The sequence below is a fragment of the Malaya genurostris genome, chromosome 3 (genome assembly GCF_030247185.1).
Source record: "Malaya genurostris strain Urasoe2022 chromosome 3, Malgen_1.1, whole genome shotgun sequence".
In the NCBI taxonomy this organism is placed as follows: Eukaryota; Metazoa; Arthropoda; class Insecta; order Diptera; family Culicidae; genus Malaya; species Malaya genurostris.
Genome location: NC_080572.1, coordinates 24,944,183 through 24,961,969, shown reverse-complemented (window position 1 = coordinate 24,961,969; position 17,787 = coordinate 24,944,183). Strand labels below are relative to the sequence as shown.

The 17,787-nt window shown below is 36.4% G+C and overlaps 2 protein-coding genes across 2 annotated transcripts; both read left to right on the top strand.

Moving 5' to 3' along the window:
- The first annotated feature begins 709 nt into the window (after positions 1–709).
- Positions 710–3,457, top strand: LOC131434808 (alpha/beta hydrolase domain-containing protein 17B-like). The gene is made up of 4 exons (XM_058601973.1): positions 710–1,444; positions 2,452–2,826; positions 2,883–3,256; positions 3,320–3,457. Exons 1-3 carry the CDS (start codon positions 1,020–1,022, stop codon positions 3,097–3,099), a joined length of 1,017 nt encoding a protein of 338 aa, XP_058457956.1. The 5' UTR covers positions 710–1,019; the 3' UTR covers positions 3,100–3,256; positions 3,320–3,457.
- Positions 3,131–15,889, top strand: LOC131439335 (uncharacterized). Its single transcript, XM_058610230.1, has 2 exons — positions 3,131–3,184; positions 3,397–15,889. The coding sequence occupies exons 1-2, from the start codon at positions 3,131–3,133 to the stop codon at positions 5,041–5,043; spliced, it is 1,701 nt and encodes a 566-aa protein (XP_058466213.1). The 3' UTR covers positions 5,044–15,889.
- Positions 15,890–17,787: the final 1,898 nt, after the last annotated feature.

Genomic DNA, 17,787 nt, shown 5'->3' with positions numbered 1-17,787 from the left:
ATAAATAATATTTGAGCATATTCGTTTCCATTCTAAAGCACAACACGGAGTTTATCATTCCGGTATTTGTAGACACAACACCGTTTGTGTTGAGCGACTCACCCTCGAAATACGCGATCTCACTAACAAAAAATACAACCTGTTGCTACAAATGGTTATTACAACTTACAATATCATTGATGATAACTACTCAATTTTTGACGTTTCCATGTATCATTTGAAAATGAGTAACTAGTACTCAAACTCTGAGTAACTTTTTCTAAGCGTGAAGTCAATTGGATTGACGGTTTTGCCAATACTTTGGTTTGACAACAATATTGTCACGAGTTAGGATAGCTATAAACGCAAGAGAGAGTATAATAAACTCGATCAGTTGTTTTATGTTCATGTTTAGTGTCAGTAGGATCATATTACAAGCCATGCGATTATCGAAACGGCTTCGAAGTCTGTTGAAACAGAAAAAATATAGCTGTCATTGAATTATAATCCAAGAAAATTTATCGAACCAAAAAGACACATAAAAATCAACTGTATTAAAAGTGTTCTCGAATTTCTGTATTAATATCTAATGTTTTAGAGAATTGTGAATAATACACAACCATGCCTGCTTTGCATGAGCATCAGAAATCTGTTGAGCTACCAATAGATTGGTTGATCTGGCAACTCTGATCTCATTAGAGTATAAACGTCATTTTACGGACAATGAGAATCTATAAAAACAGTAAAAGACGAGTGTGTGGCGTTTTCCGAAGTATTTAGTGCTGAAAAACACAAAACCGTTCTAAATCACTGAAAAGGGTGAATATTGCACGTGTGGTAATCAATTATTGTCGATAATATGTGAATTTGCCAAAATTGATACAATACGAGTTCAGGATAGGTAGTGAATGGAAAAAATCTCATTGTATTTTGTGTAAAGAACAAATTCAATTCGTTATATTATTTTTTACCATATTGGAGAAAACTGGCTTAGTTATTGCCAGTCGTTGTCATTTACAAGTTTAGTGGTATAGATATTCATGTTGGAACGACAAAAAGAATCTTCCTCCACAGATACCCGCAAACTCGGATCAGAAGGCGCTATATTCGCTGAATCCGAATCTGGTACTGGAGGAGTGGTTGTATCGGCTGCTGGTTCGACAGTGGAAGTATCTGAGAGCAAGAAAAAAATGAATGGTTTAAGTTTCAGTGAACTTTGTTGCTTGTTTTGCTGTCCTCCATGTCCGGGACGGATCGCATCCAAGCTGGCATTTCTGCCACCGGAACCTAGTTATGACCTAAAAACAGAAGAAACGGCAAACAGTAAATTTACTCTAAATCTTCATGAACGTGCGGACTGGCAGTATGGAGATCGGGAAATGGAATGTTTCGAAGCTTTTTTTGCAAGATCTTCAAAAGGAAATCGAATAGCCTGCTTATTTGCCAAGTGTAGCACGAATGCTAGGTAAGTAATGGCTTCTCTTGAAATTTCGATTATCAGGAACAATAGCACAAATAATAATAATCATACAACAATAACAGATTTCACTCTGACCGCATTTGGTATATCGATAGCATTAAGTTTGTAATATCTCGAGTATTTTCATAATGTAGTGCGTGTTCGGCGTAGCTGTTTCATGTTCAGTGAACCACATGATAACTGATAACGATCATGATCATCAAAGGTTGCTGGCACATGCAAACTACAACAAAAAATGGTCGATTAACATGCGAATTACTCTAGTGTAATATGCGTGCAAAAATTTCATACAATGTTGAGCATGAATCACACTTTTGCGGTACGTGTATGAAAACCATCGTATGTCGAATAGTCTTAATTGAATATTACGCATTAGTGAACTTAATAATTTAACTATACACCCATATTCAAATGCATTCGTGAAAATTTTATTTAAGTTAATAGTGCCATGCATCGATGTGGTGCTTTATTGAATGTAGTATTCAGAAAGAATGAGCTTTGACCTTAATGTTACCGTAAAGCGAATTAAGATAAGATTTCCTGATAAGAAGTGCTTACTTTTAGTGAGCGTTTGAGAATAATTTGTTGACAGCATATGAAGTTTTTCGGTAATATAACTAATAATATAACTAACTAGTGAAAGCAAGAACAGTTTTTGCATGTAATTCAACCAGTGATCGGTTTGAGTATAGTTGTTGCAAATATCAGTAGACAAGACCAGATGAAAGACTAATTAGTAACTGATAGATAATTTCAACTACTGTTTTTCATGACTTCAGTATAGTGATTTCAAGTTTAAATCATTCAAAAATGAACAAGAATGAGTTTGAAGGCTACATATTCCGCTTAAATCTTTGGATCATTTAAGTTATTCCGTAGCTTGTTTGTAACATTTTAGAAATATTTTATTGATAATGAGAAAAAACTATTGGCTTTTGCCGGCTTCGTGTAGTGTAAAAAGCAATGTAAATTAATTTGCCTTTCTCTTACAGATTTACGCTACTTTTCTCTCATGGTAACGCTGTCGATCTAGGACAAATGACAAGCTTCTTCATAGGATTAGGCCAACGGATAAATTGCAACATTTTCAGTTACGATTACTCCGGATACGGTATGAGTACTGGGAAACCAAGTGAAAAGAACCTATACGCGGATATCGACGCCGCCTGGCATGCCCTAAGAACCCGGTACGGCATCAGTCCGGAAAACATTATCCTATACGGACAAAGTATAGGAACGGTACCGACGGTGGACTTAGCCAGCCGGTACGAAGTAGGAGCGGTCATTTTGCATTCACCCCTTATGTCTGGCATGCGGGTGGCATTTCCGGCAACCAAAAGGACTTGGTTCTTTGATGCTTTCCCTAGGTAGGAAGGTTCTGTGATATGAGAAACAAAACTTTTTAATGTTTTGTGTGTTCTAGCATCGACAAAGTTCCAAAAGTCACGTCCCCTGTTTTAGTAATACACGGGACCGAAGATGAGGTAATTGATTTTTCCCATGGAATGACGATTTACGAGAAATGTCCCAGGGCAGTTGAACCTTTGTGGGTCGAGGGAGCCGGACACAATGATGTAGAGATGTACAGTCAGTATCTGGAGCGACTGAAGCAATTTGTGTCGGTGGAATTGGTCAACTGACAAAAACTGAACAAGGGTGGTGGTGGCCTTGATGACAGAAATTCTGAAAACGATAGAAAGAAACGAAACGCAGAAAAAAGGAAAGGTAACAAAGACGTAGGCGACGTTGTGTTGGAAGTAGAGGAAGATGATGAAAATGATGACGATCTTATAACAGGTAAATGCTATTTGCAGGACTTAGCGAAGTTTTTTTAATTTACTGCGAGACTTTTATTTGCAGATGACGAGATTCTCAATGCATCGATTACAGTAAGCTCAAACTCAACAAACGTTTCGACAGCAGAGAAACTTCTCTAGCATCAGGGGACAGACGCTGGAAGCGAGTTCAATCTAGCTTCCGGCGTTTCAACTGCCATTCCGGCTTCCGTCGGCGTTTTGTCACCATCCTCACCTATTCACGGGAGCTTTAGTAAGAATAATAGCAACAACAATAGCAAACGGAGTACCAATTCGACCCACAGTAATACCAAAGCCACTGTTCACATCAACGGTGTTGCTTTGGATCATTTTCAACAAAACTCAGATGTTGATGACGATCGAACCTCGATGATGGCTGGTCTCGAAGCTGACTGTCATAACAGTGATGTTCAAGGTTTTATTTCGTACTCTAGTGACAGTAGCATGATTGAACTGAATCTTAAGTTCAAAAAATGCGCCTGTAATGAGAACATCATTAACATTTCCAAAGAAAATTTACAACTTCAGCAACGCAATCCTGAACATTTATTGAGCTTAGGAAAAAATACAGCAGAAAAGGAAAAACTACCCACCGGCAGCACCACGTTCAGCAAAGAAGGTAATCGTAAGAAATTGCTACAATTAAACAAAGACAATTTGAACAGTTTAGTAACAAAACTAAACGATACGAACAGCTCATCGTCGTCATGTACAAAGTGTAGATTATCTTTAGATATTAAAAATATTTTAAATCAGGTCGTTAGCAATAGACAACTGAAACATGATACACAATTACAGCCAGATCAAAACAAGCAAAACGTATTAGTTCCCATACCTGGCAAAGCAGATGCAGAGGTCAACGTAGAATGCAATCGATCTCTGCAGGTAGTAGATACATTTGGCGAAAGTCCTTCCAAGGCTGCCAGTTGGTCCCCATTGCTTCCGTCTCCATTGTCTGTTACTCCATCTGCAAGCGTAGTTGGTGAAGACATCAAATGCCTCCAGCGTCGCCACAGCGAAACTGTCGAGCGCAGGTCCATCGGTGTTCAGCACGGACTACGTTCTGGATATCGAAAAAGACCTCAGCTACGTAAAGGCAAAACCCAGGTAGAGGAAATCATTGTTATTTCTGATGAGTTTCGTCGACAATCACTTTCTGACCAAAAAATTAAAATTCATCGCACAAAGAAAAATTCAAAATCGATGGAGAGTATCGATCAGCAAGGAGAAAAAATCCACAGCGCACTCGGTGTGATAGAGTGTTTACACCTGGAGGAAGATACTTTGACCGTTGTGGTGGACCCTAATAATACATTGGGAAACGGTTACCATAAGTCCAAATCTGTAGATGATATTTCACTTAACTCCAACCACAATGAGGACGAGTTTGCACCATTAAGAAGCAACTACAATACCGCAAACAGTGTGGAACTGGTTTTTATTTCGGATGAATTCGTTCAGCGAAAAAGTAAGCAGGATGTGATCATTGTCGATACCAACCCAAAATCTTTAAAGAGGAAGAAATCAACACATAAAAATGTAATCATCATACCCGATGACACTACACAACAAACATCCAATACCAGAAGCAGCGTGAAAATCGTTAAAAGTGCATCGCTTAAATCCAAAGATCCACACCGGAAGACAACCATATCCAATTCGAACAGTTTTTTAACCTATGAGGAACCATTTTCGCCGGAGACATTAGAAAATAAGGACATTGGCACGATGTTCACCGAATCAGTATCTAATGATGCTAGCAAGTAAAACAAACCTTCAGTAATCAGACATATTTTTCTGCAAGATTTAATTTGCTCTGAATTTTCTGGTTTATTCTATTTTCATATTCCTACGCGAAACTTGAATGAATACCAAATGATATTTTAGTCTTGTTGGTTTAATCTTGCAAATCTGTTATTGAAGGAAATCATCTCGTTTCTTTACACTCGAGTTATGCTCTTGTACCGTTTATCACTAGTTTTCAAAGTTTCAATATCTACTTTGTATGTACATGCAAAATTTGGGGCATCCAAGGTATTTTAAATTTTAAATACATGTCAGATTTAGAGGTAATTATATCAAAATTATTCAACTACATTCGGCTGATACTTCAACAAATTCGATGCGGTAAAAAAATTTTTTTCTAGAACAGAAAACCTGTTTTAATCCACCTAGTAGTGTAATGATGCCTTTTTCATATCTCCCGTATTATCATATATAAATGTGTGGTATTCTTCAAAATAATTTTCTTTGTTCCTTCAAAAACAAAAAAGGTATGTGTCCATACTAGTGTAACCTATAAAGTGAATAAATACTCAGATGGGTTAAGCCATCCTTAAGAAAAAGAAGTGAGTCCAACTATTGCAGGTACTTCCGAAACCGGAATCCGCAAACTGGTATAACAGAAGTCGGTACGAAAAATGTGACTAGGATGATTTTCTGAGTCTATGAACACTTAACTGACATTTTAGGATGTACTGATTGTCTAGTATGAATTGATCATTAAATTTCACGTTTGCTGAAACTGACTTTCTAGAGCTTGAAAATTCCCATAATTTCATAACTGACCCAAGACATCTTATCAATTAGTTCTCAAACTGTGTTGTTGCCTGGAGTTGTGACTACGAACGGATCGTCAGCACCGGTTTAATACCATCCAGTAGAGACGTTCACTCACAATTCCAACGGCACGAATCGAAACGAAAGCCAACGTGAAGTCTGAATCTTATTTAATACTACTCTAAATTCTAGTTCAAATGTAAAATACTACTGCACTTAACTTGGATGGGTGGATTTTTTCCATTATTAGGGTATAGAAACAAAGCTATGGAATGCATTAATCTAACCGATCGATCCGTCCACATTTTCATCAACTTTTTTTTTTCATAAATACGTTTATTTCTTAAGGCAGTTTACATAAGTTTTTCTTCGCCGTAGAATCACTTTTACATAAAATTCTTATCCTAATATAATTCTAAAATAGTCACAACGATTTAAATTTATTAAAATATATTCCTCTTATTACTTCAATATAATCTAAGGCCATTAATTATGAAATCTACTCGGAAATATTATTTGAACCAAACGATTAACTTCTATAAATTATAAAATAAGCTGTTATTTTCAGACATTTTGTTGATAATTTCATAAAGTATTTCGAGTTTGTTTGTATCATTACATGATTTCTATTTTAATTTAGCTAATGGTTGAACTCATGGTCGCAGCTGGAATCAGAACTAAGTCTTAAAAGGGTCCTTTATAAAATTGAAACTCCAATTTTCTTTATGAAATGATAAAGAAGTTTCATGTATGGAAGGTCACGACAAGCAAGAATGTCTCGAATTGGGGCATTGGATAGTCTACCTTGAATACGCAAAGAATTTATTAGTTGAGATCTGACATCACGATACTCCACGCATGTCCCAACGACATGATCAATATCCCGATAACCTTCGCCACGAGCACAATGATTAGTCTCGAAGAGCCCAATTCGAAGGAGATGTGCGTCTAACGTGTAGTTATTGGGCATGAGTCTGGACATCATACGAATGAAATCCCTACTCACATCCAGTCCCCTGAACCATGCCTTTGTCGATATTTTCGGAATAATTGAGTGCATCCACCGACCAAGATCATCTTTATCCCAAGAAGATTGCCAGCTGGCAAGTGTTCTTTGGCGAGTCGCGGTATAGAATTCGTTGAAAGCAATCGGTATCTCAAAATTTCTTCCTCAATAGCACCACATTTGGCTAAACTATCGGCTTTTTATTGCCTGGAATGGAGCAATGAGTCGGGACCCAGACTATAGTGATTAGATAATTATTGTTCAATATGTCGTTCAGGCACTGTTTTATTTTGCCCAAAAAAAACGGTTCATTCTTTAACTTTTCGTTTGAGTGTTTGAACAGAATGATTTTACAAGGATAAATTTTTTAAATATTACCATTTCTTTCTTGCTAGTCATGTTTGAGCGAATGGCTTCAATTGCACTCAGACTATCTGTGAAGAGGAAATAATGGTTTGGAGATAATGTGACGATTACATTCAAGCAATAATGAACTGCTGCTAACTCTGCTATATAAACAGATGCAGGTTCTTGAAGACATTACTGTTGAACATACCAAACCCTGTCGCTTCTTCAATTCGCGATCCGTCGCGATGCATGGATATATCGAAAAATAAAGTTGAGTCAGGGACATTTATTAGGCTGACACGGATAGGAATATATCTTGAAGGGTTTATTTCCTGGGACATATGGTTAAAATATACTGTCATGAATCTTGTTTGAGATTGAAGCTCGACCAGCCTTTCGAAGTTATTAATAACCAGGGGATTCAGTACTTCACATTTTATTAGCACACAGGTAAAAATATTTTGTGAATTTACATCTATTTTCATGCACATATTTGGAGCAGGTAATTAAACATAAAATTACTTTACAATTCTGTACGTTGGAATATAATTTGATCGCAAAATAAGCGTTAATTGAAAGATACAGTTATATTAATTGAAAATTCATTGCAATCCAATTTAGTTTTGCACCGATGAAGGTTTTCAATCAAATTTTCGATTCAACCCATGTCTATTCCATGTTACTATTGATTTACATCTCGTGTGAATTTCATTATTTCTTTCTGTGCAGTCGTGATGAAAGCTCCCAAAAGCGATCTTTCAATGGAAGAACTCCCGCCGGAACTTCAAGACTCATTGTATGTGTCGAATGCATGCAGTCTAAGGCATATCATCAACTTTTGTTTCAATGGAACTCTCAAAATCCCAGCGTCTGCCATAAAACTAAATCTTAAATTCATGTTTCGAAGTTATAGATTTGATAAAGTACTTTGTCATCTACATGAATTTTTAAGATAGACTTTAAAAGTACGCCAAGTGATGGAATGATATGTGCAAGTTATATAGCGGATGTTCCCATATTCTTTGGCTGCTACGTTTATGCTATACTGATTGAATCCATTCTTTATGTTAGCGATGAAATCAGTTTGATTTGTATTCATACTACTCTTGCATTTTCCAAAAATAGCTGCTTTTCCAAAAATTATAAATGCATTTGAACTTCATGGAAAATTTTTGTCAGTACAATTGAAACCTTTTTTGAGAAAATCAACAGCAATGAAATGAAATATTAGTGGCACGAGACAAGGCAAGTAAAAACAATTGTGATATTGCAATTTCGTGATTGAAGTCCGGAGAACTGTATGTAAATTGAATTCTCAATTAACCAAACGTTCGTATAAACGGGACAGATTACGAAGCAGTTTACGAAGTTCATGAATAGTTTTCCAAGCAGTCCGTTTTTAAGTAATTATCCACACTTGAAAGTTTGCACGATGTAACCGAACGAACTTCTAAGCAGTAGGGATGTCCGATACCAAGTCGATACTTTGCGGTATCGATACTTTTTTTCGAGAATCGGGTATTTTTGGTATCGATATCGCATTAGAGCAATACTCTTAGTATCGATACTTTAGGCCTCGATACTTACAGTATCGCAACAGAAGTCAGTTCCCATTACGACGAAACATTTGTTTTGTTTTAATTATAGAGGCTTTAACCTTAAGGTCATTCGCCTCTTCAAGCCAGAAAAGGGTGGGAATCGAATCCAGGTGAGCTGCATGAAAGGCATCACACTGTACCCGTCCCCAATGAAACATTTTTATTTCTTCTGCTTTGGCGTAGCGCCAAGCTCACGCAAGGATTGGTACGGCGTGGACTAGCCGTCGTTGAAATTCGTTCTTGAATATCAATAAATCACACGTTATTTTATCAAAATAACGTATTGAGTACATTACACCACCTTAACTGTATAGTAAGTTACATCAGTCAAGCTGATGTAACTTACTCAATACGTTGTTTTGAAATTTTGCGTTTTAAAATTAAATATATTTTTTTTCGAAATGACAGTATTGAATATTATTTCATAATCCTTATAATTTGGAAATAAATAGAATTTTTGAATTCTCCAGCTACTTTATAATTTTACTTATAGTGTAACTTCTAATTCTACAATTTTAAATAAATTTGATTTTCGGGTGAGATATCAGTCAAAATAAAAGTGTGGTTTAGAAATTCCCTACTTTCCCCTACCAGTGAATTGTACAAATATTGATACTAGCTGTGATGGTGAACACCAAAAACAACCAAAACGGAGTTCAAATGTTCAAATCAACCAAAATGCGTTATTGTGACACTATGATTTTCGCACATTAAAATAAAAGATGGATTTGAGTTTTTCTAGAAAAACAGAAAATAACATACTTTGTTTGCATTTCCGCACTTCCGACCTTCCCCCAAAAAAAATTTACACGCCTGCTTGAAAGGTGTGGTATGTTCTTTCGCAGACTCAAATCATTCTTGTAGAATTCCGCCATTTTAGAAATTACGTTCTTATGAATTTTGTCATATATGGATTTGCGTCAGCAGTAAATTTCATATTTGTTGCTGTGTGCTTTTATGAAAGAGAATAAACTAAAATGTGGTACGAAGGCTTATTATTGTACTTCAAATTTAGTTGTTATTAACAAACTTTAAGGGGCGGGTAGGGTCTAACACCCTTGAAAAATCTCTTTTTTTATATTTTCTGATAGTAAAACATTTCAAGAATATTCTGTGAAATTTTTAAACCTATCGGTACAAAACTCAGCAAGTTACTTTTTACTTATCTCATACTGCGAAGAAGTAAGAGCTCGGCGCACAGGCCCAAGATTTCTGCATCAATTGACTTCAAAACTTGAAAAAACATTCTTGAAATGTTTCATTGAATATGTTAGACCCTACGGGCTCCCTTGATTGATACATTGTTTCCATTGATTTTATAAACAAAAATGCTTTTTTCTCGAAAGCAGGTTTTGAGTGTTCGTGTCCATCGTCATTTAAAAACTACTGCACCAATTATTTTCAAATTTTGCACACACTTTCTACATATAAAAAACCAGACCCTTTTCCTTTTCGTTGTTTATTACTTTGGGGAAGTTTCACAGCTACAAAATGGCGGTTTTTTTTGTGAAAATCGTAGTTTTCACTTTGAACAACCACCAAAAATTAAAAAAATTAAAAAAAAAATCAAACAGAATCTTTGGGGTCTAGAAAAACTTCTACTCTAAATATTCTGCTTTGATTTGTTTACTTCTGATTAGTCTGCGCTGAGATACGGTGGACACCGCAAATCATGATTTTTTATAAGCGTCCTCAAAAATACCTCTTCATCGACTTATTTCTCAATATTTTTCCACGAAAAAAATACAAAATGTTGTTTGAACGATGCTTTTTATTGTACAAAATATTTGAATTTATTTTGTTGATCGATAGTTCTAAACAAAACTTGCAAAAATTGTGTTTTTTTTAATCATTTCGACCCCCCCCCCCCCTCCTCTCTGCCTTAACAACAACCATATAAATCTTCGTGAAAAACATCATTCATTTTAAAACAATGTGCTGGATAAACTGATATTCTTATTTGTATGAACCTACTTCGTAAAAAGAGGTTTTGACATACATCGAAAGCGATTTCCGACTCATTTATATCCCATGGAAACTACAACAATATGGGTATTTTTGGAAGGGGGTTAAAGAGTAGATTCCGGAAAATGATGTTTGAGGTGGTTCAAAAATCCAAGATGTCGAATTCCGGTTTCTTGATATTCCTTGAAAACCCTTACAATATAGGTATTTTCGGTACAGGATTGATGAGTAGATGTCAGAAAACGATGTTTAAGGTGGTTTCGGAAATCCAAGATGGCGACTTCCGGTTTGTTGATATTCCATAAAAACCCTTGCAATATGAGTATTTTCGGAACGGGGCTGATGAGTAGATGTCGGAAAACGATGTACGATGTGGTTCTGAAATTCAAAATGACGACTTCCGGTTTATCGATATTTTTTGAAAACCTTTACAATATCGGTAGTTTTGGAGTGTATTTGATAAACAGATGCCGCAAAACTATATTTGGTGTCGTCTCGAATTCCAATATAACATCCTCCGGTTTATCGATATGCCTTAAAAACCCTTAAAACAAAGGAATTTCTGGAACAGATTGGATAATAATAAACGATGTTTGACTCATTCCAAAATTCAATTAGGTGACATCCGGTATAGTGTTTTCAAGGAATACCAAGTTCAAGGAATACGTCAAAAACTTTCAAGAAATACTAATAAACCGGAAGTCACTGTTTTGGATTTCAGAACCACCTCAACAAACCGGAAGTCGCCATCTTGGATTTCAGAACCACTTCAAACATCGTTTTCTGACATCTACTCATCAATCCCGTTCCGAAAATGTCCAAATTGTAAGGGTTTTCAGGGAATATCAAGAAACCGGAAGTCACCATCTTGAATTACAGAATTACCTTAAACATAGTTTTCCGACATCTACTCATCAATTTCGTTCCGAAGATACCCATATTGTTAGGGGTTTTTAGCAATATCAATAAACCGGAAGCCGCCATCTTGGATTTTGAAACGTGTCCAAATATCATTTTCTTGCACTTAATCTTCACATCCGTTGCATATGAGGCGCGGTTTCGTAGCCATATGATGCGCGGTTTCCACATTCATTACACAAAACTTTTTTAACGAAATAAATTCCAAATAACGTAACCTTTTTTATGAACCAAATCCCAATTTTTTACGAACTACCTCTTTTTACGAACCCCCGTTTAGTTCGTAAATGGAGGTTTCAGTGTAACAGAAGCGTATCAATCGATCTAAAATTATCACCCAGCAGATGTAAAAATATGTCATATCAGTAATTTAACAGCTAATTCAACTGAATTTGACATCATAGTGGGAAGAATACTCAGATTCAAATGTTGATGTTGAATTGATGTGGTATCAAGTCATCATCAAAAATACTGCATATTTTGATTTACGTCATGCATAATTTTCAAATTTTGCAGAGTGTAAAAGTTGAAAATGACATTACGCGGTAATTGTATATAGCAACTAAAAGAAGTCGACTTCCAAACCTCAAAAGTAAATTCTAGCACTGCCAAAGGAATAACGTAACAATCATAACGCTGTCTATTGGTGCACACTGAAAATGTTTTTTGCTATCACAACGGAACGTAATATGAATGATGCTGCTTAAAAGTCTATTCGCACTTTTCCTCAGTGTTTCGCTCAGTCGGCACGGTTAGTTAAATTCGGCGAGGAATATGGGTGGCAACCAAATGGATTTTATGCCGGATTCGGCATTCCAGTACATGTACACGCCGGCAGCTTAGTCATCGCCGATGAGGGAAAAATCGTTCCGGATCGTCCCGGATCGGCCGTCCCGGCATAGTGCGAATAGACTTTAAATTGAATAATTTAATAAATTTATTAACCGTAATTTTTTTCGAGTTTTCATCTCGTCCGATAATTGTTAATCATCGTGTTTGTAGATCCAACACATATTTCATGTATTTTGACATATTTTTAAGTGCTGAACCATGTAAATTTACACATCTGCTTTAAAAGTAGTGTAAGTTCGACACATATGTAAATCATTCTAGTAAAATTCAGTCATTTTACAAATTACGTTCTTATGATTTGAGTCATATGAGGATTTACGTCACCAGTAAATTTCATAATTTTTTGCTGTGAATAAAGTATAGAAACGCACTTAATTGGGAATATATTGAACTTATTTTCCAATCCAAATCGCAGAGCAGCCGAAGGCATGCACAACTCTGGAAGGGAAAAAATATTCTTACACATGCAAGGCACACGTATCTACCAACAAAACGATTAACGATCCAGATTCACCGATAATCTTACACGATTGTTATTTTCCCCCTTTATTGCAGATCTGATCTGAACTCATCTTATTGCCGTCCCAAGTAGTAAACAAACAAGACACAAGTGAATAATGCATAAAGTGACTCCTAAAAACCAAAACATTCTAGCTGATTAGAACAATGTGTGTGAACAATCCATATCGTGCTATTGGCTACTTCTCTTACATACTTCATTATGTATGAAATTAAGATTACCCTGTTACTCAGATGATTTCAAACAATGTCAACAAAATTATACTACAGCCTTCAAAATGCATTTTCTTCATCAGAAGAGAAGAGCACGGAAACGTCTTCTCAGCAACGATGTAGTGATGGTTCGAATAATAACATTATTTAGATCTTTGGATTAGATTGATAATTTTTTCCTTATGACTGCAATTTGCAATTTTAAAATTCTAGAAACTATAAGTAACGAACGCACTCGTATAACCAAGGACTGTGTAACTAAAAAGCTAAACTATACTAAGGATCCCTCGACGTCTTACCTAAATGTTCAGCGAAATAAAAAAAATCTGTCACTGTATTAGGAAAATCCTTTCCAAATATTGATCATCAAATAGGAGAAGATAGACGAAGAAATAAATAAAATGTATCTTGTTGAAGAAATTGTACGAAATATTATTATTATGAAATACAAAACTCTACAACGGATAAGTGTTTAACATAAAAATAATCAAATTGAGTTCAAACAGCACATACACACTAAAATAAATCGATACATTATAATACAATACGATAAATATAACTACAGTCGAAAATCAAAATAACAAACACAGAACACCCACACATTACAAGTTATTACTCTAATCAACTATTAGTTTTTCATTGTGATTATTTAACGTAAGTAGGAAACAAGGTAGTGTTGAATAATTTCACTGCAAAGTATTTTTTGCGGTAGCACAAGGGCGAACGGTCAATGTGTGTTTGAGTGTAATTTTTTTATCCGTGTCTATGGAAGTCTGTGGATGAATAAGGCCGATATTTGACAATTGAATTGTGAAATAAGGAATTTTTTTTTCAAATGCTTATACTTAGTCCAATTAAAAAAAACACAGATTATAACGATTGTATATGAGGTAATATTAAACATTAGTTGTTAGTTGTATGCAGCAAGGTAAACCCAAGAAAATATATTAAATCAATTGTTATAAATAAATTTCGGCGAATTTTGGTGCATTTATTTGATTTGATAAAATCGTTTGAATCTGTACTTCAAGCTCGACTGTCGATTTCCACATTGCATCCTGGGTTATTCTTGTCAAGATTCACAAATTCTTTCTTGTTACTGGACACTTCTTTAACACGTTATTTGTTCACAATCCAAAAATGTCAAATTCGTGCGCGCACCCATACAATTGACATGATATGTTGAATGTGATGCCGTGCGATGGCGTTGCTGAACTGAATATTGATTTCGCTCCAAGCTGACAGGGTCTGCTCAAACTCAGTCACCTACCTTATATCTTACGATATTTATATGTTATAAATTCACCTGAATGAATTCTTTGAACAAATAAAAAAGTAGGGGTGTGTAATGTCAGAGACATGATGTCGTGAATACGAATAAAACTGACACTCTTTCTTTATACTTCCGAATATCTATTAGTTGATCGATTGTGTGAATTGTGCAAGCTTTCCTATTTTCCACTACTAGAATTTGAACCGGTACACCTAAACTACAGTACAGATTAGTTACATCAAACATTCTAACACACAATTAAATATTACGAAACAACCAGTATAGTTCTTAGATAGATAAAATAATGGTGGTTCTGAAAATAACCTTTTATGAAAGCGTTCATGATGGAGAGTGACGTGTTGAGTTCGAATTCCAATGGATACCATTGAGTTCCGATGGATACCGCTGACTTCCGTCATATATTTCCAGGCTGACCTGTTGTTCGTGGGTGCGATACAGATATGTGTTCCGTTGGAGTCTCCAGCTGCTTCCACTGGCGGTAGCAGGCTTTGTATTTCGCTTGGAGATGCCTCGATCGCGCCATAATCAGCACGTTGACAACCACAGCCAAATTCGAAATGAGTCGGTGGTATGCATTTTATATAGCTTCTGAGTCGGTGGTATGCATTTTATATAGCAAATCAGTAGCAAGGTCTACTACAAACTACAACTGGTTGAAAAACGAGCCGTATACAGTACAGTGAAGTAAAATTTCGCATAATACTTTGGATATATAATTGTGATTCTAAATAGCAGAATACAGAACTTTATGTCGAATATTTTATTTCGGATTTGAATATTTCAGTGAAAGAAAGGCATTCAAAAGGGCCAAATTGTGTAGTTCTTTTAGATATTAAACACTATTTGGATATAAATTATATTAAACACTGTTGCGAATTTTGCACTGCGAAATTGCACAAAGCTAATCAAATTATCTCATATTTGCACTACACCGATGGTTTTTTATTTGCAAGCAATTTTTACAGCTCTTCAGATAACATTTGGAGCCATTAGAAGGGCTGATTTTGCATAATGCTCCTCATTGTTGCCATTTTTTCATTATATTTTGCTCCAATGCAGCTGGATTATGCAATCGATCTTCTTTGAACGGAAACTGGCTCTACGACCTGAGCGTTTGATGTTTTGTACCACGCAAAATGTCTGCTCTCATTACTGGTGACTGATTCTCCCGACGATCGAATAGAAGTCCAAATAAGAGTACGACGTGAGCGTTTCACACTTTATACTTGGTTTGTTCTTACTGATGTTGGTGGGAGAAATTCACCTCGACATCCAGTTCCGTCATAAGCATTAGAAGATATGAACGACTTTCATTTTTTTTTTCATAAATATCTGTTTATTAATATTATTTTTGTGTATTACATCAACGTTTTACAGTACAAATGTTTTGACACTTTGACCTTTCATCTTTATTGTTCACACGATTCATTATTAATAAGATGTGCTTTAGTTAATATTTATTATAATTATTAATAAAATATCTACCTATTTATAATTATCCCTAACCTAATACGTACAAATTTTGAATTATTTGTATCACAGAGATTGAGCACCTTTCTTCAAATTTCGTGCAGTATTGTTCGTATTTGTTCTAGTATATCACTAGTCCTTGTCCAAGGGAGTAGATTTGGAATCATCTTTAAGATCTTACTTTGAATGCGCTGAAGCCTAAATTTGTGCGTTCGTGCACAACCCCACCAAACAGGGACTGCGTATTCAATAGCGGGGTAGATGATTTGTTTATAGACAACCATCTGCTTCTTCAGGCACAGTTTAGATGTTCTACAAATCAGTGGATACAGAGACCTAATAATTATGCTGCATTTTTGAACGATTTTATCAACATGTGACCTGAAAATCAGATGTCAGTCAAAGGTGAATCCTAGATAGATAACTTCGTCAGACCATTGGATGACCTCATCACCGAATCGTACTCGGCATTCGTCTGATGGAACAAGTTTTGGAGATCTCGAATGTGGCATCTTGTTTCCTGAGTTTTTGCAGCATTGATCACAATTTTCCAGCTTATAAAATATTCAGTTAGAGCGTCCAGACCTTGTCCTGGGTTGGCGGTTCAATGCATAGGGCGCTGGTCTTACAAACCAGTTGTCGTATGTTCGAGCCCCGACCTGGAAGGTTTCGTAGTGTCAGTAGAATCGTAGCACCAGCCATGCACTGGTTCTGTACACTCTGAATCGGCTTCGAAGTCTGTTGAAACAGAATGTCAAATTCCACTACAGGAATGTAAAACCAAGGCTTTGCTTTGCGTCCAGACCTGTCTGTAGTTTATTCTTCAGAGCATTAATACCACGACTTTTGTAGAGAAGGGAGCGGGTCATATCGCCGAAAGCCATTTCGCCAAAAGTCGTTTCGCCGAATGCCATTTCGCCGAAAGTCGTATAACTGATGTGGCGCAGCCACATAACCGAAGCCAAGATGGCTCGGCGGCATAAAGCCGCCGAGTCGACGCCAGCTGAGTCGGCCGCCGACCCGCCGTCGGAAGCGGCGGCCTCTTGCATACAAACCTGTAATCGCCTCGTTTGCCCGGTCTACTCAAAGCTAGGTTTCTTTGCTTTTGTTAGGTCCGAACGAGCGGTAGCGAGGTCGGACAGCACATGAACCAAAACGATGTGGCGTAGCCGCATTAGATATTTTTTTCATTTTCACTTAATAAACGGGAAATACCACCTACATTTTCCTGGTAGATACACCTATGCAATTGCTTTGATGCTTACTAGGTAATAGTCAACAAGTTTTCTTGGGAACTACTTTCTGAGGTTCTTGAATCAATCTTTATTCAAGAGTACAACAATCAATCATTATTCAAGAAGTACAATGGTAGGTCAACAAAACGGGCGTTAACGCTATCATCTTTCGTTTGTCTTTAATTTAAATCAATTCTAATTACGATTTCAAGACGATTTCAAGATTCGGCGAAATGACCCTTTCGGCGAAATGGCTTTCGGCGAAATGGCATTAGGCGAAATGGCATTCGACGAAATGTCATTCGGCGAAATAACCCTTTCGGCGAAACGGCTTTCGGCGAAATGGCTTGCGGCGAAATGACCCTGATACGTAAAGAATGGCAGTATCATCAGCAAATTGTGACAAAACACTACCACCCGGAAGAGGTAGGATGTCTGTTGTAAAAATGTTGTATAGGATGGGACCTAAGATACTTCCTTGGGGTACACCAGCAGGAATAGTAAATCTGTCTTAAGGTGAAAACTATTCAGAGA